Source organism: Haliotis rufescens, unplaced genomic scaffold (assembly GCF_023055435.1).
Source record: "Haliotis rufescens isolate VD_foot unplaced genomic scaffold, xgHalRufe1.0.p SCAF_12, whole genome shotgun sequence".
NCBI classification, from domain to species: Eukaryota; Metazoa; Mollusca; class Gastropoda; order Lepetellida; family Haliotidae; genus Haliotis; species Haliotis rufescens.
The window spans coordinates 26415943-26443137 of NW_025963802.1; the positions used below are offsets into that span (position 1 = coordinate 26415943).

A 27195-nucleotide genomic window follows, 5' to 3' on the forward strand; every position below is an offset into this window, starting at 1 on the left:
CTCAAGAACTAAACACTGGATTGTCTTCATATTTGGAACTATGGTGTATATACAGACTCCGCAGACACCAGTCGGTTTTGGTGACCTTGATCCCATTTTCAAGGTCACAGCAGACAAATCTGCATTTAGAGTTGGAAAACGGTGTTGCCGCGATATCTCAAGAACTAAACACTGGATTGTCTTCATATTTGGAACTATGGTGTATATACAGACACCGCAGACACCAGTCGGTTTTGGTGACCTTGACCCCATTTTCAAGGTCACAGCAGGCAAATCTGCTTTTGGAGTTGGAAAACGGTGTTGCCGCGATATCTCAAGAACTAAACACTGGATTGTCTTCATATTTGGAACTATAGTGTATATACAGACACCGCAGACACCAGTTGGTTTTGGTGACCTTGATCCCATTTTCAAGGTCACAGCAGGCAAATCTGCTTTTAGAGTTGGAAAACGGTGTTGCCGCGATATCTCAAGAACTAAACCTCTCGATTGTCTTCATATTTGGAACTATGGTGTATATACAGACACCGCAGACACCAGTCGGTTTTGGTGACCTTGACCCCATTTTCAAGGTCACAGCAGGCAAATCTGCTTTTGGAGTTGGAAAACGGTGTTGCCGCGATATCTCAAGAACTAAACACTGGATTGTCTTCATATTTGGAACTATAGTGTATATACAGACTCCGCAGACACCAGTCGGTTTTGGTGACCTTGATCCCATTTTCAAGGTCACAGCAGGCAAATCTGCTTTTAGAGTTAGAAAACGGTGTTGCCGCGATATCTCAAGAACTAAACGCTGGATTGTCTTCATATTTGGAACTATAGGCTATATACAGACACCGCATACACCTGTCAGATTTGGTGACCTTGACCCCATTTTCAAGGTCACAGCAGGCAAATCTGTTTTTGGAGTTGGAAAACGGTGTTGCCACAATATCTCAAGAACTAATCGCTGGATTGTCTTCATATTTGGTACTATGGTGTATATGGCGGGGGATATTTCGTCACTCTGTGACAAATACTTGTCTAAACCCATACAGGTTTAATACAATCGTTTGTCTTACCCTTTGAAGATAAAGTTGCCACCATTGATCTGTCAACATTTGTTCAACTTGGTGAAATAACCAATTCTCACTGATTACAATCTGACTCTTCCAAACAGATGATAGCCATATTCATCTGAAGTATTTCTTCAACAAAGGAGGCTGATATACATTGCAACTATTGATCTCTCATAACTTAGCATAAACAATACATGAAAGCTTGCTTGGATTTTAAAATTCAGTAAATTACACCAATAAAATAATACGCGTTTTTAAAATAATGATACTGAAGGGAAGGCGCCCTGTTTCACCATATAGCATATAGGTTGGAGTGGTTATAAAACCTTCTTAAAAAACATTCTATGTACTAATTCTAACATTTCAAATTACTAGATCCCCCAGACTTCACAACCATATAGCATTATCAGAACAACCATCTGGTCATATGCCTTAATAATCTGGTGGTAAGAGTAAAGTTCAAGCTTTGTTTCATGTTTTGTATACAAAACATTGCTTTCAAACCTTGTCCTCTGAATGATTTAATAGCAGAATTATACTTATTATTCTTATGAAATATTATCCCAAGATAATTATAACAAACAATTTCTTTTCAAGACTGACAAAAAGTCCTATCATTAACTCTGGAAATTCCTTCATATATGCAATTATATCATCAATTTTAACACCTTCACAGGCACTATTTACTGAATATGATTCAACATCATTTATACACAATGAAAATAACAGAGGTGACAAATGTTCTCCTTGGCGTAGACCTTTAAAATAGTTTAAAAAATGCAGAATCATTCCTCCTGATGATATACATGACTCAATTGTATGATACATATTGAAGACTACTTTAATTGTTTCTCCTAATTTTCCTTTAATAATTAACTTTGCCATAAACCTACCTGCCAGACATTATGAAAGACATTCTCAAAACTTACAAAAACAGTATGTAATTTTCTATTTTTAGATTTATGTATATCAGGCAAACGATTCAAGAGAAAATATTATCTAGAGGAGAATAACTTTTTCAAAAGCCTGCCTGTGCTTCACTAAGAAGTCTATTACTTTCTAAAATGTTATTAAGGCAGTTATTTAGAACAGATGTAGAAAGTTTTCCAAGACACAATAATATTGCATTCAGTGAGCAAAGTGAGGTGATGGGATAGCAAGGATTTGATCAAGGGAGGCAATGGTAGAGAACATTGTCAGGGAAAACCACATAAGAGTGATTATCATTTTCCATGGTATTCAGAAAGACTTGATTTAGCAGCAACAACAACAGCAGGGCTTTGACAGTCAAACTAAAGAGAGCTCTCGCCTACGGCCTTGGTTTGTTGCGACTCTCTGTGTCACCCTCAGCTATATTTAAGATATTGTTCATTCTGTTCTTGTAAATATATAATAATAACAATAATTTATCATAGTGTCTTGTGTTTTAAAAGTACATAACATGTGCTAAAAGCAGTGTTTTAGTCCTACAGCCGGCCTCACTGGGCCTCTAAGGCACCTTTACCTTGTACCTTCAATGTCACAGTCATGAATAAAACCTGATATGATAGAAATCCTCAATTGTTTTCTTAATTAAAACATACAAATATACATTTACACACACAGATTCGTATCCCATGCATAGGGATTCATGCCCTGACCTCTTCCACTGACAAAGTGTTTACTCTCACTTCCATACCTACCCAGTACCTACAAACATGCATCCTGAATACCCTAACTTGCATGTTTCCATATACCCAGCCTTGCATGCCTACCAACAAACATGCATCCTGAATATCCTAACTTGCATGTTTCCATATATCCAGCCTTGCATGCCTACCTACAAACATGCATCCTGAATACCCTAACTTGCATGTTTCCATATATCCAGCCTTGCATGCCTACCTACAAACATCCATCCTGAATACCCTAACTTGCATGTTTCCATATATCCAGCCTTGCATGCCTACCTACAAACATCCATCCTGAATACCCTAACTTGCATGTTTCCATATATCCAGCCTTGCATGCCTACCTACAAACATCCATCCTGAATACCCTAACTTGCATGTTTCCATATATCCAGCCTTGCATGCCTACCTACAAACATGCATCCTGAATACCCTTACTTGCATGTTTCCATATATCCAGCCTTGCATGCCTACCAACAAACATGCATCCTGAATACCCTAACTTGCATGTTTCCATATATCCAGCCTTGCATGCCTACCTACAAACATGCATCCTGAATACCCTAACTTGCATGTTTCCATATATCCAGCCTTGCATGCCTACCTACAAACATGCATCCTGAATACCCTAACTTGCATGTTTCCATATATCCAGCCTTGCATGCCTACCAACAAACATGCATCCTGAATACCCTAACTTGCATGTTTCCATATATCCAGCCTTGCATGCCTACCTACAAACATGCATCCTGAATACCCTAACTTGCATGTTTCCATATATCCAGCCTTGCATGCCTACCAACAAACATGCATCCTGAATACCCTAACTTGCATGTTTCCATATACCCAGCCTTGCATGCCTACCAACAAACATGCATCCTGAATACCCTAACTTGCATGTTTCCATATACCCAGCCTTGCATGCCTACCTACAAACATGCATCCTGAATACCCTAACTTGCATGTTTCCATATACCCAGCCTTGCATGCCTACCTACAAACATGCATCCTGAATACCCTAACTTGCATGTTTCCATATACCCAGCCTTGCATGCCTACCTACAAACATGCATCCTGAATACCCTAACTTGCATGTTTCCATATATCCAGCCTTGCATGCCTACCAACAAACATGCATCCTGAATACCCTAACTTGCATGTTTCCATATATCCAGCCTTGCATGCCTACCTACAAACATGCATCCTGAATACCCTAACTTGCATGTTTCCATATATCCAGCCTTGCATGCCTACCAACAAACATGCATCCTGAATACCCTAACTTGCATGTTTCCATATACCCAGCCTTGCATGCCTACCTACAAACATCCATCCTGAATACCCTAACTTGCATGTTTCCATATACCCAGCCTTGCATGCCTACCTACAAACATGCATCCTGAATACCCTAACTTGCATGTTTCCATATATCCAGCCTTGCATGCCTACCTACAAACATGCATCCTGAATACCCTAACTTGCATGTTTCCATATATCCAGCCTTGCATGCCTACCTACAAACATCCATCCTGAATACCCTAACTTGCATGTTTCCATATACCCAGCCTTGCATGCCTACCTACAAACATGCATCCTGAATACCCTAACTTGCATGTTTCCATATATCCAGCCTTGCATGCCTACCTACAAACATGCATCCTGAATACCCTAACTTGCATGTTTCCATATACCCAGCCTTGCATGCCTACCTACAAACATGCATCCTGAATACCCTAACTTGCATGTTTCCATATACCCAGCCTTGCATGCCTACCTACAAACATGCATCCTGAATACCCTAACTTGCATGTTTCCATATATCCAGCCTTGCATGCCTACCTACAAACATGCATCCTGAATACCCTAACTTGCATGCTTTCCATATATCCAGCCTTGCATGCCTACCTACAAACATCCATCCTGAATACCCTAACTTGCATGTTTCCATATATCCAGCCTTGCATGCCTACCAACAAACATGCATCCTGAATATCCTAACTTGCATGTTTCCATATACCCAGCCTTGCATGCCTACCAACAAACATGCATCCTGAATACCCTAACTTGCATGTTTCCATATACCCAGCCTTGCATGCCTACCTACAAACATGCATCCTGAATATCCTAACTTGCATGTTTCCATATACCCAGCCTTGCATGCCTACCTACAAACATGCATCCTGAATACCCTAACTTGCATGTTTCCATATACCCAGCCTTGCATGCCTACCTACAAACATGCATCCTGAATACCCTAACTTGCATGTTTCCATATATCCAGCCTTGCATGCCTACCTACAAACATCCATCCTGAATACCCTAACTTGCATGTTTCCATATACCCAGCCTTGCATGCCTACACCACTCCATGTGTACCCCTATTTACTGAGTTGAGATATATAAACCTATATCTATCCATTACCAAACTTAGTCTCTTGTGACTCCAGGGAAACCAGCACACCCATTGGGAAGGTTTTGAACACCAGAACCATAGTACCATAAAACATATACAACCTCAAGCAAAATGACATTATTTCTACAGATGCAGCGTGATACAGTTACAATATCAATAATAATTTCATACATATTCATGCTGGGACACTGGAAAAGAGTCTTACTTCGTAATTTGTATCAATGTCTTTTTATTATCTAGCATCAACTTAAAGTCTATGTGACTTAAGGAGAACCTGTCTTTCGTCAAGCACTGACTTTGTTGTATCTACTGCTGATGTTGTTTGCTTGTAGAACTGTCTGGTAATACCGCATATTGTCAACACTGGCGTCAGCTGGCACACGCCCCTGCAAGGGCAGCACACACAACCAAGACACAGGAATATTGACAGTCAGATAAACATTACACACAACAATTGGGAACAGTCTCTATGGCAATTTAATATATTGATGTCTCAAGTTATGTATTATATTGACTAAATGATTCTGAGGACTTCACACTGAGACAGCATATGTCAGCTCTGCTTGACGTTGAAGTGTATCTGCATGAACTATGATGAAATACATTCACTGTGCAGGGGTAAAGTTGTGTGTTGTTGTTTGTGTGAAAACAACCAACAGAGTACAATAATGAATACAGGGTTCCTACCACAGCATATACACAATCAGGGGGGAGTGAGCTCAGGATTCATGTCACATCAGCAATCTTTTAGCTGTACAGCAATGAGAAAGTTACACATATTTTAAAATATCCACCAGCAAAGAACAGATTAATGATGCTCTATGCGAATATGATTTGATTATGCATAAGCACTGAGTCAGTAGACATAGGCTGGAGAGCTTTAATTAGGATGTTATACGTCATTTACCAACAGTATGAATGCTAAGTCACTAGACATAGGCTGGAGAGCTTTAATTAGGGTGTTATACGTCATTTACGAACAGTATGAATGCTAAGTCACTAGACATAGGCTGGAGAGCTTTAATTAGGGTGTTATATGTCATTTACGAACAGTATGAATGCTAAGTCACTAGACATAGGCTGGAGAGCTTTAATTAGGGTGTTATATGTCATTTACGAACAGTATGAATGCTAAGTCACTAGACATAGGCTGGAGAGCTTTAATTAGGGTGTTATATGTCATTTACGAACAGTATGAATGATAAGTCACTGGACATAGGCTGGATAGTTTTAATTAGGGTGTTATACGTCATTTACGAACAGTATGAGTTCTAAGTCAGTAGATGTAGGCTGGAGAGCTTTAATTAGGGTGTTATACGTCATTTACAAACTGTATGAGTGCCAAGTCACATCATTATGTTCGAAAGTGGGTAACATTTCAAGGACAAAATAAATGTGTCTTGTATTACATTCATACTCATTGAAAAGTTTGTTTGTGATAAATAATTGTCAAAACATTTTCCGTCTGTTTCTGTCATTACCTTAGGGCAAGGATGTGAAAGTCCTTTAAGAGGTCAAAGTTATTGCTGATCCACATACATATAGGTGCCACTTACAGTCAGACACTCCACCAGCACTAGCACTTGTCTTGGTTAATGCTTGGGAGTTATCTTCACAGCCACACATGGAATGTTGCACACATAGAAAACTCCACAATTGGTCTAAATATTGACCTATACATTGCATACTTGCCCTACAGACAATTATTCCACTTAAGTATTTCTGCTAAGTGTGCACCATAATGGCAACTAAACATGGACCTAGTACATACAGCAAAATGTCAATCGTAATATTCAAACAAGTTCTCTGATGCTAATTAAAGATATGACACTTGACAGTATAACAACATACAGCACTAAGTCAGATTGAAGAAACAGTGATATATAACCAAGGCCTATTTGACACTTCCGCGTGAGAATGACGAGGAAGAACCTACACTCCGTATCTGTTCCTTAACTAACAACTCCAAAGAGAAACAATGAAGATCATCCAAAGGACATCTAACTGCATCTTTAAAATAATAACATTGGTTTCACTACATATATATCAAGCAAAGATACATAATCTCATGCATGGACATGTGTACATCATACAAGAAACAGGTGATGATAGAAAATAGACAGCAAACAGAAACAGGTGTTGATAGGCATGAGACAGCAAACAGGAACAGGTGATCACAGACATGGGGACAGCATAAAGAAACAGTTGTTGATAGGCATGAGACAGCATACAGAAACAGGTGTTGATAGGCATGAGACAGCATACAGAAAAAGGTGATGACAGACATGGGGACAGCATAAAGAAACAGGTGATGACAGACATGAGACGGCATACAGAAACAGGTGTTGATAGACATGAGACAGCATACAGAAACAGGTGTTGATAGGCATGAGACAGCAAACAGGAACAGGTGATGACAGACATGGGGGCAGCATACAGAAACAGGTGTTGATAGGCATGAGACAGCCTACAGAAACAGGTGATTAAAGACATGAGACAGCATACAGAAACAGGTGAGGACAGTCATGGGGACAGCATACAGAAACAGGTGTTGATAGACATGGGGACAGCATACAGAAACAGGTGAGGACAGTCATGGGGACAGCATACAGAAACAGGTGTTGATAGACATGGGGACAGCATACAGAAACAGGTGAGGACAGACATGGGGACAGCATACAGAAACAGGTGTTGATAGACATGGGGACAGCATACAGAAACAGGTGAGGACAGACATGGGGACAGCATACAGAAACAGGTGTTGATAGACATGGGGACAGCATACAGAAACAGGTGATGACAGACATGGGGACAGCATACAGAAACAGGTGATGACAGACATGGGGACAGCATACAGAAACAGGTAATGAAAGACATGGGGACAGCATACAGAAACAGGTGATGACAGACATGGGGACAGCATACAGAAACAGGTGATGACAGACATGGGGACAGCATACAGAAACAGGTGATGAAAGACATGGGGACAGCATACAGAAACAGGTGAGGACAGACATGGGGACAGCATACAGAAACAGGTGATTAAAGACATGGGGACAGCATACAGAAACAGGTGATGACAGACATGGGGACAGCATACAGAAACAGGTGATGACAGACATGGGGACAGCATACAGAAACAGGTAATGAAAGACATGGGGACAGCATACAGAAACAGGTGATGACAGACATGGGGACAGCATACAGAAACAGGTGATGACAGACATGGGGACAGCATACAGAAACAGGTGATGAAAGACATGGGGACAGCATACAGAAACAGGTGAGGACAGACATGGGGACAGCATACAGAAACAGGTGATTAAAGACATGGGGACAGCATACAGAAACAGGTGTTGATAGACATGGGGACAGCATACAGAAACAGGTGATGACAGACATGGGGACAGCATACAGAAACAGGTGAGGACAGACATGGGGACAGCATACAGAAACAGGTGAGGACAGACATGAGACAGCATACAGAAACAGGTGAGGACAGACATGGGGACAGCATACAGAAACAGGTGAGGACAGACATGGGGACAGCATACAGAAACAGGTGATTAAAGACATGGGGACAGCATACAGAAACAGGTGTTGATAGACATGGGGACAGCATACAGAAACAGGTGAGGACAGACATGAGACAGCATACAGAAACAGGTGAGGACAGACATGGGGACAGCATACAGAAACAGGTGAGGACAGACATGGGGACAGCATACAGAAACAGGTGATGACAGACATGGGGACAGCATACAGAAACAGGTGAGGACAGACATGGGGACAGCATACAGAAACAGGTGAGGACAGACATGGGGACAGCATACAGAAACAGGTGATGACAGACATGGGGACAGCATACAGAAACAGGTGAGGACAGACATGGGGACAGCATACAGAAACAGGTGAGGACAGACATGGGGACAGCATACAGAAACAGGTGAGGACAGACATGGGGGACATAATTTAACTTCAAGAGAATAAAAATTGTAGTCTTGATTTCATATATAGCTCGCTTGACTTGCAGTAATGGTGCTGATTTACAAGGCAGATGACAGGGCAATATTCCTTTCTATTTTCATTGTAGTTGATTAAAAACAAAACTATACAGAGATTCCACGTAAAGGGTGAAATATATGGATCTCTTTTTAGTAATGATCCAAGGAATTGGACCTTTGTTTGTATGATGTCCCTACTGCTCCATGAACGCGGCAATATTAAGCCATTGGAAACTATGTTTTTGTCATCAAGGTACAAATATGTTAATTAAGTAAACAGTTTATAACCCTGGGCAAACTTCTATGTGCAACGTATAATATTAATTATTGATTAATGTGTCTAGGTATCTAGTTATGCCAGTTCAAACCAGTATGAATATAGTGGAAGAACATAATTGCAATAGATGTCCGAGACACTGGTCATATATAAACACTTAAACCAGAAATATTGATTAAATGTGTCATATTAAAAATGAATATGACACATTCCATCTAATATCTAATTCAGTTTCTTGTCTGTCCAATAAGGCTATATCACAACACCTGTCTGTCAAGAGCCCTACATCCCATCAGCTAACTATACTGTTAACAACATCATCACAGCTGACCACTCCACCACACAGTTAACCACAGTATCACAGTTAACAACTACTACACATACAGTTAACAACTACAACACATACAGTTAACCACTACATCACAGTTAACAACTACTACACATACAGTTAACCACTACTACACATAAAGTTAACCACTACATCACACTTAACAACTACTACAAATACAGTTAACCACTGTATCACAGTTAACAACTACTACACATACAGTTAACATCTACAACACATACAGTTAACATCTACAACACATACAGTTAACCACTACATCACAGCTAACAACTACTACACACACAGTTAACCACAACATCACAGCTAAAAACTACTACACACACAGTTAACCACTACATCACAGCTAACAACTCCTACACACACAGTTAACCACTACATCACAGCTAACAACTACTACACACACAGTTAAGCACTACATCACAGCTAACAACTACTACACACAGTTAACCACTACTACACATACAGTCAACCACTACTACACATACAGTCAACCACTACTACACACAGTTAACCACTTCATCAGTTAAGAACTACTACACATACGGTTAACCACTTCATCAGTTAACAACTACTACACACACAGTTAACAACTACATCACAGCTAACAACTACCACACATACAGTTAACAACTACTACACACACAGTTAACCACTACATCATAGTTAACAACTACCACACATACAGTTAACAACTACTACACACACAGTTAACTACTACATCATAGTTAACAACTACCACACATACAGTTAACAACTAAATCACAGTTAACTACTACACCATAGCTGACCACTACATCACAGTTAACAACTACCACACATACAGTTAACCACTACTACACATACAGTTAACCACTACTACACACACAGTTAACCACTTCATCAGTTTAGAACTACTACACATACAGTTAACCACTTCATCAGTTAACAACTACTACACACACAGTTAACAACTACATCACAGCTAACAACTACCACACATACAGTTAACAACTACTACACACACAGTTAACCACTACATCATAGTTAACAACTACCACACATACAGTTAACTACATCACAGTTAACTACTACATCACAGCTGACCACTACATCACAGTTAACAACTACTACATATACAGTTAACCACTACATCACAGTTAACCACTACTACACATACAGTTAACCACTATATCACAGTTAACAACTACTACATATACAGTTAACCACTACATCACAGTTAACCACTACTACACACACAGTTAACCACTTCATCAGTTAACCACTACTACACATACAGTTAACCATTACTACACATACAGTCAACCACTACTACACACACAGTTAACCACTTCATCAGTTAAGAACTACTACACATACAGTTAACCACTTCATCAGTTAACAACTACTACACACACAGTTAACAACTACATCACAGCTAACAACTACCACACATACAGTTAACAACTACTACACACACAGTTAACCACTACATCATAGTTAACAACTACCACACATACAGTTAACTACATCACAGTTAACTACTACATCACAGCTGACCACTACATCACAGTTAACAACTACTACATATACAGTTAACCACTACATCACAGTTAACCACTACTACACATAGTTAACAACTACTACACATACAGTTAACCACTACATCACAGTTAACAACTACTACACATACAGTTAACCACTACTACAAATAAAGTTAACCACTACATCACAGTTACAACTACTACACATAGAGGTTAACAACTTCCTCACATATTAACAGTTTAATGACAGTTACAATGGTTGAAACAAATGAGATCAATACAACACCACATATTGACAGTAATGAAATACGTAATAACATGACTGTTCTGATAAGCAACACTTCTCAAAAGTACACAACCAGTCACTAAAATATCCACATAAACCTTGTTTGAAAAGATGTGACAACTCCCTGCCCCCCACCAGCTGTACTCTGACTGAGGGGGTACTGTTAACCTGGACATCATGCCAAACAAAACACTAACTTTGTAATTCAGGAGGCAGGAGGTCATACTAATACTAACACAGTATCAAATGGCATCAGTGTTTTGGCCCACAATAGTAACCCAGAGACAATAACCTCAGAACACACTCCCTTTCCTACCCCGGCCCTGAAGCCCTGCCCACCTGTAGATGGAGAGGTTTGTTTGGGTCCAGAAGATCTCTGCTGCGCTGGCTGCTGGAACCACTGGCAAACTTCTTTGGCATTTTCTTTCTGGGTTCATCATCTGGCACCGCATCCAGCTCATCAGCCCCACCAGAATCGACATCATTAGCTGCCTTGGTGGAGGAAGACGCACTCCCTTCCTCCTTGCTTTTCTTCTTCTTTGAGAAAACCATGTTAATCAGTGATGTTGGACTGGGTTATCATTATCCGTGAAGTACGCAATCCTCCTCGAGAGTCCACACAATTAAGTTCTCATGCTTAACAGGCCTCTTAAATTTGCCATCTGTTCTATGTCTTAACTAACACCAGTGACCCTCAAAACACAGCATATCAGCAGATGATTGCTGAAGATTCACCAATAGGCCTTCCTGATCAGTCATGAAGTACACTGCTCCAAGCAATTAGTGTTCAAGGGGCCTACTCCCTGGAATGTTGGTCACACCAAAGTACTATGTACATGTAAAGATCAAACATGCGGCAGATGGAACTATACCACAGTGACATACCATACACTACTGCAGCAGCATATAGCGCCGAGAGACTGTGAATATGGTAACTAACATGCAGTTAGCTCAATAGAATAAGCACTGATATATCACTCTGGTCCAAGAAGGGTCAGTTGTTCATTTAACAGTAGGTACTTGTAGTAAACCCATCCATCACAGTGTATCATTACCTGACGTTTTCATACACACAGCAGCCACAACTATCTCCTGCTGGTCAGACAGTGTGACCATCACAAACCCTGGTAGTAATTACAACATCCAAGGATTCTCCACTGCAACCCATCACCTTGATTCACTAACTGTCAGTTTTCTTCAATGGTAGTCTCTTAGATGTGCTGTCACTCTTCCAGAAACATTTCAGCCATAAACTTCTGGTGAATGTTTCATCTAGGACGTTAACTCTCATTGATTTTATCCCTGGTGTCTTTAGTATATGACTTGTCTCTGTGGAAGGCACCAGACAACACTCCCCAATCTCACATACACATGTTCCAGCATTTCTCATATTCTACTGGAAATCATTTACGTCACTTGTTTCAATTACATTTGTCAATAAATTCTCTTTTCTATTCTGCCACTCATGCATAACAATGTTTTATTATTCCCATCGTCAGCTGTCGGTCATACTGAATGCTCTTATATCAAACTGCTTTCAATACCGTGTACATTCTTTTATGACCTGCCAATGAATGATTCTGCTATAATATGACAGAATGGTTGGTGTGACATTTAGGCATCCTAGCCCAGTGCACACAAGTTGCCTCAGTCAGCACACAAGCAGCTGTGAGATAACTAGAGGCTGTAATTTCAGGGCTACAATGTAATGTATGTACATATACCACTGCCTGGTAGTAATGGCTGGGGTAAAGTGTTGACACTGCAGACTAATTGTCTAATTGGAAGCAGATGATTAACTTACCAGGGTATTTTTCAGGATGTTCATCTAGCTTCTGTTCTCAGCCAAACTTAGTATATCAGGCAGTTAACACATCTCAGTGATATGCAGAATTTCTGCTTGCTATTTTCCAAGTATGTTGTACAACCATTAATCAAATTAGGAGTTAAACAGTATGTGTACCTACAGCAGATGGTGCAGCGGGAGATAGGAGGTATGAGTGTAACTGATATGCCCCTTCCTGCTGCTGTTGGCTCATGAACAGCATGGATGTAACTGATAACACATGTAATCAGTTCTTCCATGTATGTCTTCACAAACCCACCACTAGGCTTACATCACTAGGAATATTCTCAAAGTGAACATGAGCAATTGCTGGTCCAAAATGAAAATTGTATCAAAAACTGATATTTGAACCTCTATTCCTACTAGTTATCAGGTTTCTATATACATACCAGATTCACATATACAAATACTTCATACATTAATGAATCATTATTCCAAAGTAATCTACATATAAAACGTCAAATTAACATATAACAAAAAGATACACTTGTGAAATTGAGTCAAAATAGGAGATCCCCCACCATAAACACAATGACAGTTTAGACCACTAAACTCCATATTGCACTATCGATCAATGAAATGTGAATCCAAGGTATATGTACCAAAAGAACATAACATTTAATCTATATGAGAGACTATCAACATACACAAGAATGAAAATTGATTAATCAGTTGAAAGAAAAAATAGATGAAAACCCAAAAGAACTCAAAGACGGCATTGATCGTTTCCATGTAATGTTGGTCACAATGCCTCCATTACGCAGGTTGGCCTGTTTACGTAGGTGTAATTATGAAGCTGCACAGCCGATGGCAACAGCTGGCCCAAGTGACATGCCTGCATCCATACCACCACAATGCAGCAACTTGGTACTGACAAACACACAACTCACACATCATAAACTTGGCTGCGGAAACCCACGACGTCAATACTAGAGTGGTTTGGTGTGCAAAGGGAAACAACTATATAGTTCCACAGTATTTTCCATGTGAACACTACTTCCAGTGTGAGGCTGTGATACAGCCACATGTGTATAACTAAAACAAATTAATAACAGGCTGTAATAACTAATAAGGATGTGTGTATGAAGTGCTGCCCTGGAGGCCCACAGGCTAGCCAACATAACCAGTAGAGTCCATCAAGTGAGTGAGTGAGTGAGTGAGTGAGTGAGTGAGTGAGTGAGTGAGTGAGTGAGTGAGGTTTCACGCTAATGTCAGCAATACACAATGCTTCATCAAGGTAGTCTGTAGTCAGTGAGTGAATGTTGTTTCACACTAATGTCAGCAATACACAATGCTTCATCAAGGCAGTCTGTAGTCAGTGAGTGAATGTTGTTTCACGCTTATGTCAGCAGTACACAATGCTTCATCAAGGCAGTCTGTAGTCAGTGAGTGAATGTTGTTTCACGCTTATGTCAGCAGTACACAATGCTTCATCAAGGCAATCTGTAGTCAGTGAATGAATCAATGTTGTTTCACGCTTATGTCAGCAGTACGCAATGCTTCATCAAGGCAGTCTGTAGTCAGTGAGTGAATCAATGTTGTTTCACGCTTATGTCAGCAGTACGCAATGCTTCATCAAGGCAGTCTGTAGTCAGTGAGTGAATGTTGTTTCACACTAATGTCAGCAATACACAATGCTTCATCAAGGCAGTCTGTAGTCAGTGAGTGAATGTTGTTTCACGCTTATGTCAGCAATACACAATGCTTCATCAAGGTAGTCTGTAGTCAGTGAGTGAATGTTGTTTCACACTTATGTCAGCAATACAGAAGGCTTCATCAAGGCAATCTGTAGTCAGTGAATGAATCAATGTTGTTTCACGCTTATGTCAGCAGTCCGCAATGCTTCATCAAGGCAGTCTGCAGTCAGTGAGTGAGTGAGTGAGTGTTGTTTCACACTTAGTACTCAATTCTTCACCAAGGCAGTTTGGAAGGAAATGAGCATAGACCATGTACAACTGGTGACAGATAGTATAAGCAATGATCCATGCCCCAACCCATGCCCACTTGCCCCAACCCATGCCCACTTGCCCCAACCCATGCCCACTTGCCCCAACCCATGCCCACTTGCCCCAACCCATGCCTACTTGCCCCAACCCATGCCCACTTGCCCCAACCCATGCCTACTTGCCCCAACCCATGCCCACTTGCCCCAACCCATGCCTACTTGCCCAAACCCATGTCCACTTGCCCCAACCCATGCCCACTTGCCCCAACCCATGTCCACTTGCCCCAACCCATGCCTACTTGCCCAAACCCATGCCCACTTGCCCCAACCCATGCCTACTTGCCCCATACCATGCCCACTTGCCCCAACCCATGCCTACTTGCCCCAACCCATGCCCACTTGCCCCAACCCATGCCCACTTGCCCCAACCCATGCCCACTTGCCCCAACCCATGCCTGGTCACATGTAAATCAATTAACTACCAACATACTAGGCATTCAGATTCTTCATTGATCACTCCCAAATAATATTTTTTGGTAAAACTCAAAAATGCATAAATCAATTAAAGATATTATAAACATCCACTTGCATTAGGGCCAAATAACATTGATGTCAAGGTTGTATTTGAATGACACTGATTCAAGTATCATTTACACATATGCTTGGGTGAATATGTTTAGGCTAAAATCACAATATGCAAAAACACAGACGAATCTTACTTTTGCAGTGCCCCTGCTATAAAACTTGTGACCATGTTTGAAGCTGTTCAGAATGAAGGAAGACTTATAAAGATGATGATATGAGGACAGTCCCTGCACATACTGGTACAGCTGGCAGAGGACTGGTGTGAGGGATGGCATGTAAGCTGAAAGCTGGAGGAAAGCCCAGTGTGCATAACCACTGAAACATCATGTGATGGAGTGAGTGGATGTTGGTTTCCATACTAGTTATTGCTACTAATTCAGCTGTATCATGGTGGCCTGTACATAATCAGTTTGTGGAAAGGCAAACCAAGGGTAGATAGCAGGAGCAATGATTCCCGCTGATCAGCCAAGTCACAATGCCCGACCACTTGACCATGTTAGTTACTCTTACGACAAGCAAAGGTTACTGGCGACTGACTGTACTCCAGGGGGTGGTTTTCAAATAGGCGGACTTCGTAGGGAAAGGATTGCAATGATTATTCAGGCAGTTACAGCTTTGTATGCCTTTCTGAGGAGTCATAAATAAGCCTCCTTATCATACCTCCATGTCAGAATGTTCAGATCTGATTGGTTAAATTGATCTTCATAAAATACAATGTATCACGCCTGGAATGGCAATAAATATCTGAGCAAGAGAACAGATCCTTATAACCCAACGTGGATTTCTGAATAAATCCCTTAAACCCCGTTTTGAATCAAAAGTCTGCATGTTTTTTCCAAGTCAGTGAAAGTCATGTGACACAGCACAGGTTAACCTCAGCTCAATAGAGCAGCTGTTATCTGTCAATTTGTAATTAGTTTGAATTCCTTTACAATGGCAGATTGAAACATGTCATTGAAATAAATTCATTGTGGCAGTATCACGAGGGGTACATGTGATTTTGGGTATCCTTTGTTAGGTTTTATACCACTCGCCGGACACATAAAGCCACATGTTCCCCTCGTGACACTGTTTATGCACACTTATATTATTGACAGGAAAACCTGCAGACAAAATCTGCACCTAAACTTATTTTTATGCTTCCACAACTATATATTATGGTGTCTGGAACTACAGAAGGAACATCAGCTCCAGATCGATAGAGATACTGCTGGATAGCATGGAAGTAAATCATGAAGGAGTTGTCTCCCTCTACCACATCAGCTGCTGCATCCTGTGAGAGTCTATACCACAGGACACACAATTAGGGAGGAGAAAAATGTATATCTGTTACACATTAAAATTCATGTGTTAAATATGCCTTGCTTTGTCATTGCCATCACTATGGACAGAATAGGTTAGATGTTTCCCTAGGTTTAACACGAAATTTCTATTTTGAACAGAATTTTTTACACTCTCAAAATGAACTACCAACGTAGTACAGTTGAAATGGTCAATCTAGAATGAGTTTCCTGTTGGCCTGATGCACCACCAGCTGTCAGGAGTTACAGCATGGCAGCTTGATGTGGGTTGAAGCTGATTATTACAGTCCTGTTTGAAGTACATGAGTTTGTTGATGTTTGATGCTGAGCCTATGTTGCTTAGATTAACTTAGGAATTATTTGGCAGTTTTGTAATAGATGTGTGTGTGTCAACATAGCAGTCATACTTCTTCATGTGTAGCAATCTCAAATACTTCACAAGATTTTATTTTGCTGTGAACATTTCATGATTTCAGGACACTTTAGTGGACGTGAGGGTGCATTCCTGCATTAGCTGTTACCCTCCTGTATACATGGCTGTACCGGAGGTACGCCCTGTAGGATATGTCCTAAAAATAACCCTTTCTATCATAGTTGCACATGGAATAAAGTAATTTGCAATGGACTTCACATTTCTTTTAGAGTAGTAAAATACTGTAAAATACACACAATCCCACAGCCTGCAGCTGGTAGCATCTTTACTTCCTACAGACAAAGAAACATGTCTAACCTACCTGGAAATCTTGTGGTTTCTGTGATATCTTGCCACGCAGGCGACGAGTGCCCATTTTCTTCTTTTTCTTCCTCTTTGTCTTACTAGGCTGGCCTGTAGCAGGGTCCACTGGAGCATCTACCATATCCTCCTCCTCCTCCCCTTCCTCCTCTTCTTCACCCACATCACCAATCACTGTGCCTGTACATGTCACAGACTACTACATGGTGTCCTCTTTCACCATACATGTTCAATACACAACACTTCTTTTAATTTTCTATTTACAGATTTGACTGACCAACCGCAGCCAAAGTAAAAAAATATATTATAAAACACAAATAGATAAAAGTTATTTGTATTATTAATCGCACATCATAGTCCTAACATTTCCAATAATATTTGACAAAATGAATTGAATGAAGTCTCCGCCAACAGCAAACACCTCCTGAAGTGCTGAAAGCCTTCCCTGCCAATCTGCTGCATGTTGCTGTCCTACTCCTGCACATCCTCCACTTACCACAATGAGCCTCCCATGACCCCAACTACTCGACTAACCAAAAACATAATGTCAAATAAATGGCACTTATATATTTAGTCCAACCAACCCAGGCCAATTGATAGGCAAACACCTGTTGCCTTGTCTTATGACCATGAAAGACCACAAGTTCATACAAACAAAATAGTTTAAAAAAACTGTTCCTGAGGACACAGAATTTTACTGTGCTTTTACACAAGATTTTGAAGAGGTTTTCAAGGTGATCCTCCCTACTAAAAATGATGATCCGCCCTTGAAGCTGATTGATTCCTCACCTCCTCCCATTACTCCGTCTCCACCTCCTCCTTGGCCCTTGGGTGGAGTGTAGGTGATCTTCACGTTCACCTTGGCCTGCAACACAAACGTGGAGCAGTGTTACATGGGGAGGCAAGGTAGTCATCTTTGTGCTCCAGTCATTCCAAATTTGGACAACATTTTGTTGTTACTTCCTGTCAGGTTGGGCACTGTAGACCATACAGCAATTTCTTACTCAGCTAATGGAAGCACAGTATTGCTCTTTGTGAATAGTTATCGGATATTTGGTTATCTATTATCATTCTTTCTAATACTGAACACATGAAGACTGTAAAAAGAGTCAACAAAATCAAATAATGTCTTCCTGGTCAGCATGATGAGAGTGTGCTCATTCCAATCGCAGAAGGATTGAAGCTGTTAGCAAGACACAAACATAAAAGTCCTCATAGATACAACCATGGCACTTGGGGATGCAAAAACTCTGGATATCACTGATAATTGGCTCAAAAATTACACAACTTCTGTCCGAATAACCTAAATCATGACCTTTAGTGATGTGAATTTCAGTATGCCAAAGAAACAGAACCCTTTAAGTGAAAAGTTGCAAAAAGCTAAAACATTGATGCTGACACCCTCTAAACACTTTCCCACTGAAACATCTCCCATTTAACCCTCCCACTTAACCCTCCCACTAAACCTTCCAACATACCAGTCCAACATGAGTCATCTCATACTCAACTAATGGTAGCAAATGTGCTTTCAATGTTGGCCATTTTGAATTCAACAGCTGAACAAGCAATGCAGGGAAGACTAGTGAGTTAACTGAATGGCCTGTCACTGTCTGTATCATCTTGCCATGCTAGCAAGTTACATCTCCTGGCAATGGAAACATTCCTGTGGCCCCTGGGGAATAATACACAATCCTACTTATATTCTTAAAGGAGTTGGGTTAGCAACATGTCTTGAACAACAAAATGAAACTAATTTTGAAACAGAAACTTGTGAAAACAGAGTTCCTTTGTGATGAGAAGGAGCGATGACTGTTACTCTGCAATGTACATTATTGTCGTATTATTACAGCAGCATCAACAGCATCCTTTAAAGTGGTCCTGGATGACACAGGTCACATCAGCAGGCACAGCAAACATCCATGCTGGACACACACAGACACACACAGACACAGACACAGACACACACACACACACACAGACACAGACACACACAGACACAGACACAGACACAGACACAGACACACACACACACACACACAGACACAGACACAGACACACACACACACACACACACACACACACACACACACACAGACACACACACAGACAGGTGACAGCAAGAAAGTTGGTGGTTGCTGGTGGCCTACCCAGTACAAGTCATACTTTAGTGACCCTGATCCCCATCACAGGGAGCTATTAGGACAAGCATTGGGCACTTAGGACTTATTCTGCCCTAGATTTGCCTATTGTCAAACTTTGCTCATAGTGTATAAATGTTTAATTATGCACACAACACATGTTAATGTGAAAAATCTCATAATTAATATACAAATTCTGATTGCAGTGACACTACAGCCTTGTTTCTGTGGTGATTGTCAACCACATTTGATTTCAACACCGATGAAACCTATCATTACCGTCCATGAAGAGTGCCTCCACTGATGGCAGATATACGTGCCTGAACAACAGCTGGACAAGTCTTGCCACACACTGCTGTACCATCAATACACAAACAACAACATTCCCTCACCTAAAATCCTACCACAAACTACACAGAAGTTCTTGTGTATAATCTTTTTCTATCCATTTTTATGAATTAGGTCATGTGGTAAGAGTGTGTCCAGTTTTACCTTACAGTGCAGAGGTATTCCAGACTAAGAAGGTGTAGGATGCCTGACCACCACCGCACTGCAGGCTACGTACACATCTGACAATGATACCAACTGTCCAATATGCCCACTTCAATGTACATAGTTCCTGATATCGACAAGGCTAAACTGCTGCCACACAAAGCGTTTTATGATGCAAAATCTCCAGCTGTTGGCATATTCGAGATTTGATTGATCCACTTAGGGCAGTTGTACTACCACAACAATACAGTGTAATGAACAAACATTGATTACTACTTACTCACTTACAAAGGTCTGTTTACTGTCAAGATAAATTCATTCAGATTCAAAATTGAACTGAAAATAGCAAAAAATGACAAACAAGTCTCTTACATGTATTCCTGACATTTATGTGTCACCAAGTAACAACATATTCCCACTACTGGTTTACTCAGTTCCACCTTCTGGACACCTACTGATCCACACACTGGTCTACTGACCCCACCCACTGGTCTACTGACCCCACACACTGGTCTACTGACCCAACATCCTGGTCTACTGATCCAGACACTGGTCTACTGACCCCACCCACTGGTCTACTGACCCCACCCACTGGTCTACTGACCCCACCCACTAATCTACTGACCCAACACACTGGTCTACTGACCCCACACACTGGTCCACTGACCCCACACACTGATCTACTGACCCAACATCCTGGTCTACTGATCCCAAACACTGATCTACTGACCCAACACACTGGTCTTCTGACCCCACACACTAATCTACTGACCCCACACACTGATCTACTGACCCCACACACTGATCTACTGACCCCACACACTGATCTACTGACCAAACACACTGGTCTACTGACCCAACATCCTGGTCTACTGACCCAACACACTGGTCTACTGACCCAACATCCTGGTCTACTGATCCCAAACACTGATCTACTGACCCAACACACTGATCTACTGACCCCACACACTGATCTACTGACCCCACACACTGATCTACTGACCCAACACACTGGTCTACTGACCCCACACACTGATCTACTGACCCCACCCACTGGTCTACTGACCCCAAACACTGATCTACTGACCCAACACGCTGGTCTACTGACCCCACACTGATCTACTGACCCCACACACTGATCTACTGACCCAACACACTGATCTACTGACCCCACACACTGATCTACTGACCCCACACTGATCTACTGACCCAACACACTGATCTACTGACCCCACACACTGATCTACTGACCCCACACACTGATCTACTGACCCCACACACTGATCTACTGACCCAACACACTGGTCTACTGACCCCACACACTGATCTACTGACCCCACACACTGATCTACTGACCCCAACCACTGGTCTACTGACCCCACCCACTAATCTACTGACCCAACACACTGGTCTACTGACCCCACACACTGGTCCACTGACCCCACACACTGATCTACTGACCCAACATCCTGGTCTACTGATCCCAAACACTGATCTACTGACCCAACACACTGATCTACTGACCCAACACACTGATCTACTGATCCACACACTGGTCTACTGACCCCACACACTGATCTACTGACCCCACACACTGATCTACTGACCCAACACACTGGTCTACTGACCCCACACACTGATCTACTGACCCCACACACTGATCTACTGACCCAACACACTGGTCTACTGACCCCACACTGGTCTACTGACCCCACACACTGGTCTACTGACCCCACACACTGATCTACTGACCCCAAACACTGATCTACTGACCCAACACACTGATCTACTGACCCAACACACTGATCTACTGACCCAACACACTGGTCTACTGACCCAACACACTGATCTACTGACCCAACACACTGGTCTACTGACCCAACACACTGATCTACTGACCCAACACACTGATCTACTGACCCCACCCACTGATCTACTGACCCCAAACACTGATCTACTGACCCAACACACTGGTCTACTGACCCCACACTGATCTACTGACCCCACACACTGATCTACTGACCCCACACACTGGTCTACTGACCCCAAACACTGGTCTACTGACCCAAGACACTGGTCTACTGACCCCACACACTGGTCTACTGACCCCAAACATTGATCTACTGACCCCACCCACTGGTTTACTGACCCAACACACTGGTCTACTGACCCCAAACACTGATCTACTGACCCCAAACACTGATCTACTGACCCAACACACTGGTCTACTGACCCCACCCACTGGTCTACTGACCCCACACACTGGTCTACTGACCCCAAACACTGGTCTACTGACCCCAAACACTGATCTACTGACCCCAAACACTGATCTACTGACCCAACACAAGTCTACTGACCCCAAACACTGGTCTACTGACCCCAAACACTGGTCTACTGACCCCACACACTGATCTACTGACCCAACACACTGATCTACTGACCCCACACACTGATCTACTGACCCCACACACTGGTCTACTGACCCCACACACTGATCTACTGACCCCACACACTGATCTACTGACCCAACACACTGGTCTACTGACCCCACACACTGATCTACTGACCCCACACACTGATCTACTGACCCCACCCACTGGTCTACTGACCCCACCCACTAATCTACTGACCCAACACACTGGTCTACTGACCCCACCCACTGATCTACTGACCCCACACACAGATCTACTGACCCCACACTGATCTACTGACCCCACCCACTAATCTACTGACCCAACACACTGATCTACTGAGCCTACCCACTAATCTACTGACCCCACACACTGATCTACTGACCCCACCCACTAATCTACTGACCCCACCCACTAATCTACTGACCCCACACACTGATCTACTGACCCCACACTGATCTACTGACCCCACCCACTAATCTACTGACCCAAAATACTGGTCAACTCAGCCCGCACACGGATCTACTGACCCTGCACACTGATCTACTGACCCCACACACTGGTCTACTGACCCTGCACACACAGGAGTACTGGGCAACATGCAGGAGTACTGGGGGATATACAGGTGTACTGAGCAACACGCAGGAGTACTGGGGGATATACAGGTGTATTGGGCAACATGCAGGAGTACTGGGCAACACACGGAGTACTGGGCAACACACAGGAGAACTGGGCAACACGCAGGAGTACTGGGGGATATACAGGTGTATTGGGCAACACACAGGAGTACTTGGCAACACACAGGAGTACTTGGCAACACACAGCAGTACTGGGTAACACACAGGAGTACTGGGGGATATACAGGTGTATTTGGCAACACACAGGAGTACTGGACACACAGGAGTACTGGGGGACATACAGGTGTACTGGGCAACACGCAGGTGAACTGGGCAACACACAGGAGTACTGGACAGCATGCAGGTGAACTGGGCAACACACAGGAGTACTGGACAGCATGCAGGTGAACTGGGCAACACACAGGAGTACTGGACAGCATGCAGGTGAACTGGGCAACACACCGGAGTACTGGACACACAGAAGTACTGGGCAACACACAGGAGTACTGGACAACATGCAGGTGAACTGGGCAACACACAGGAGTACTGGACAGCATGCAGGTGAACTGGGCAACACGCAGGAGTACTGGGCAGCACACAGGTGAACTGGGCAACACACAGGTGTACTGGACACACAGGAGTCCTGGACAACACACAGGTGTACTGGGCAACACACAGGTGTACTGGGCAACACACAGGTGTACTGGGCAACACACAGGTGTACTGGACACACAGGAGTCCTGGACAACACACAGGAGTACTGGACAACACACAGGAGTACTGGACAACACACAGGAGTACTGGGCAACACACAGGAGTACTGGGCAACACACAGGAGTACTGGACAACACACAGGTGTACTGGACACACAGGAGTCCTGGACAACACACAGGAGTACTGGACAACACACAGGAGTACTGGACAACACACAGGAGTACTGGGCAACACACAGGAGTACTGGACAACACACAGGTGTACTGGGCAACACACAGGAGTACTGGGCAACACACAGGAGTACTGGGCAACACACAGGTGTACTGGGCAACACACCGGAGTACTGGACACACAGGAGTACTGGGCAACACACAGGAGTACTGGACAACACACAGGAGTCCTGGACACACAGAAGTACTGGGCAACACACAGGAGTACTGGAGAACACACAGGAGTACTGGACACACAGGAGTACTGGGCAACACACAGGAGTACTGGACAACACACAGGAGTCCTGGACAACACGCAGGTGAACTGGGCAACACACCGGAGTACTGGACACACAGAAGTACTGGGCAACACACAGGAGTACTGGACAACATGCAGGTGAACTGGGCAACACACAGGAGTACTGGACACACAGGAGTACTGGGCAACACACAGGAGTACTGGACAACACACAGGAGTCCTGGACAACACGCAGGTGAACTGGGCAACACACCGGAGTACTGGACACACAGAAGTACTGGGCAACACACAGGAGTACTGGACAACATGCAGGTGAACTGGGCAACACACAGGAGTACTGGACAGCATGCAGGTGAACTGGGCAACATGCAGGAGTACTGGGCAACACACAGGTGAACTGGGCAACACACAGGTGTTGGGCAACACACAGGAGTACTGGACAACATGCAGGAGTTCTGACAAACCTACAGGAATCTAACTTTAGTTTAAGATGCCTCAACAGTGAAACAGGTTCAAAATAGAGTTATTACCTGCAGTGGGCGCTCGTTGGCGTCAACAAGGTTGAGGCTAAGATGGCGTTCCTGACGACCTCCTTTTGCCAATTCACGCAATGGTACTTTGGCGGTACCAAGTTGTCTGCAACATCAATCGTTACATACAGACTGAAGGTAGAATTGAAACTTCTGGATGCAAATGGTCAGCTTGATCATATCAAATTCTTTACTGGATACACAACACATGTTACTTGATGTTATTTATGTAAAATCCTCAGCTCAAAGTTTATTTTGATTTCATACTGCTGATCATCTCTCATGGAGAATGGCAATATACCAAGGCATTCATGAAATGAAAACAAAAAATGCAATATAGAATTCAATTTTTAACATTTTCATATTAAAGCATTAAGAATGGTGTTGAGGCACTGTAGCTCACCAGGTACTATCAAAGAGACCTGAATATTATATGTGGTGAAAATGAGTAAAGAGTGTGTCAGCTTCAAAAGTGGTCTGTTTGATGTCATAAGGCTGAATAATATCAATATAGTATTATTTACTGTTATGGTAACAAGTATTCAGGTAAAGTACCATTGAACAAACTTATAATCATTATATACTACTCAAAACAAGCAATACCCACCTGTTTTGACAGATTAAATACAGTCAAATAAAAAAGCTGGTGTGCTTTAACGTCTTTAGAGAAATATCTCTTATACACTTTCAGCTCAGGAATGGATATATTTAAAGTGGCATCTGCTGTAGGAACTACCGCACTCTAATGGGCGGAGCTTATACGAGTGATCTGACAGGTCAATATGACGTCATGATAACACACAAATTTCATTGGTTAATGTGTAAACGGGTGATGTCATGTAAACATCCCTCCACGTGGGCCGTTTGACAACAAGTACGTAAGTTTTAATGGTAGTAAATATCCATCAAACGATCCCCAGACTTTTCAACAACCGTGTTCTTGGTTTCAAAATATACCTGCCATGGTGTCTTCACATCTTCATAAAATGATACTGTGGAATGTCCACAATTTATCCAACACAGTCCAACACACAAATAATAGTTCTTCCCTAGTCTCTGGACGAGAATGAAATGAACGATGAATAAGAGCAGTGTAAATGAACAAAACACCATAATGTGTATCACGGCACCAATAGTAATCCTGTGGTGTACGGTATATCGGCAGTTTATAAATAGCATTTCTCACAACATATACTGCAATTGGTGATTTCAACAGTGTTTTTTTCCCCGTTGTGTTTGGCTTGCTTTCATCTGGAACCTGGAAGACAACGATCGTGTGAAAAACCCTGGTAATGGTCCCAAATACTTTCAAGTGATGAAAGTAGTTGTTTTTTTTGTTTCCGTCACATGTTTTCATTTTTTTTGCAAATTCACACTTGTCCAAAAGCTCCTCATGCCGAAGTCCCTCGATCCTAGAAACTTAGCGGGTGCCATGCATTGACCCAGATCCCCTGTTGATAGGCATGCCACATGTCATTTGCATAAGGCCATCCATATATTTTGTATGTGTTTCTCCCCTCAAGCCTCAACTAACAAGAAAGAGGGCGGACAAAATAAAATATATTACTTATTAAAAATGTCTTCCAATAATTGTGTAAGTTATTTTATGACATTTAAAAAAAAGTTTAAACACTGGGTACTAGAATCTAGTCTATGAATTAATTGAAGAAAGATAAAGTTGTCCTGGTTCTTTTATGACAGTGTAATTGTAGATCTGGTAGTATTTCTTTTATTAGATTGGCACACAATTTTCCACAGCGGTAGGAAAAATTGAGACATGAAATTAAATTTTATATTATTTCATGTCGGAATGGAGATAAAATATGGACAGCCTC

At 42.2% G+C, this 27195-nt stretch overlaps 1 protein-coding gene across 13 annotated transcripts in view; it reads right to left on the bottom strand.

The window, feature by feature from the left end:
• The window catches only part of LOC124115927 (myoferlin-like), a 216219-nt gene that overhangs the window by 112698 nt on the left and 76326 nt on the right, over nt 1-27195 (bottom strand). For 11 of the 13 annotated variants that reach the window (XM_048393448.1, XM_048393447.1, XM_048393446.1 and 8 more), the window contains exons 4-6: nt 25361-25466; nt 18780-18855; nt 17992-18170 (exon numbers count right to left, since the gene is read on the bottom strand). In XM_048393448.1, coding sequence (XP_048249405.1) covers nt 17992-18170; nt 18780-18855; nt 25361-25466 — 361 coding nt within the window. Of the gene's footprint in view, nt 1-11919; nt 12965-17991; nt 18171-18779; nt 18856-20620; nt 20754-25360; nt 25467-27195 lie in introns of those variants that run through there. The other 2 variants (XM_048393455.1, XM_048393454.1) reach the window with 2 other exon arrangements.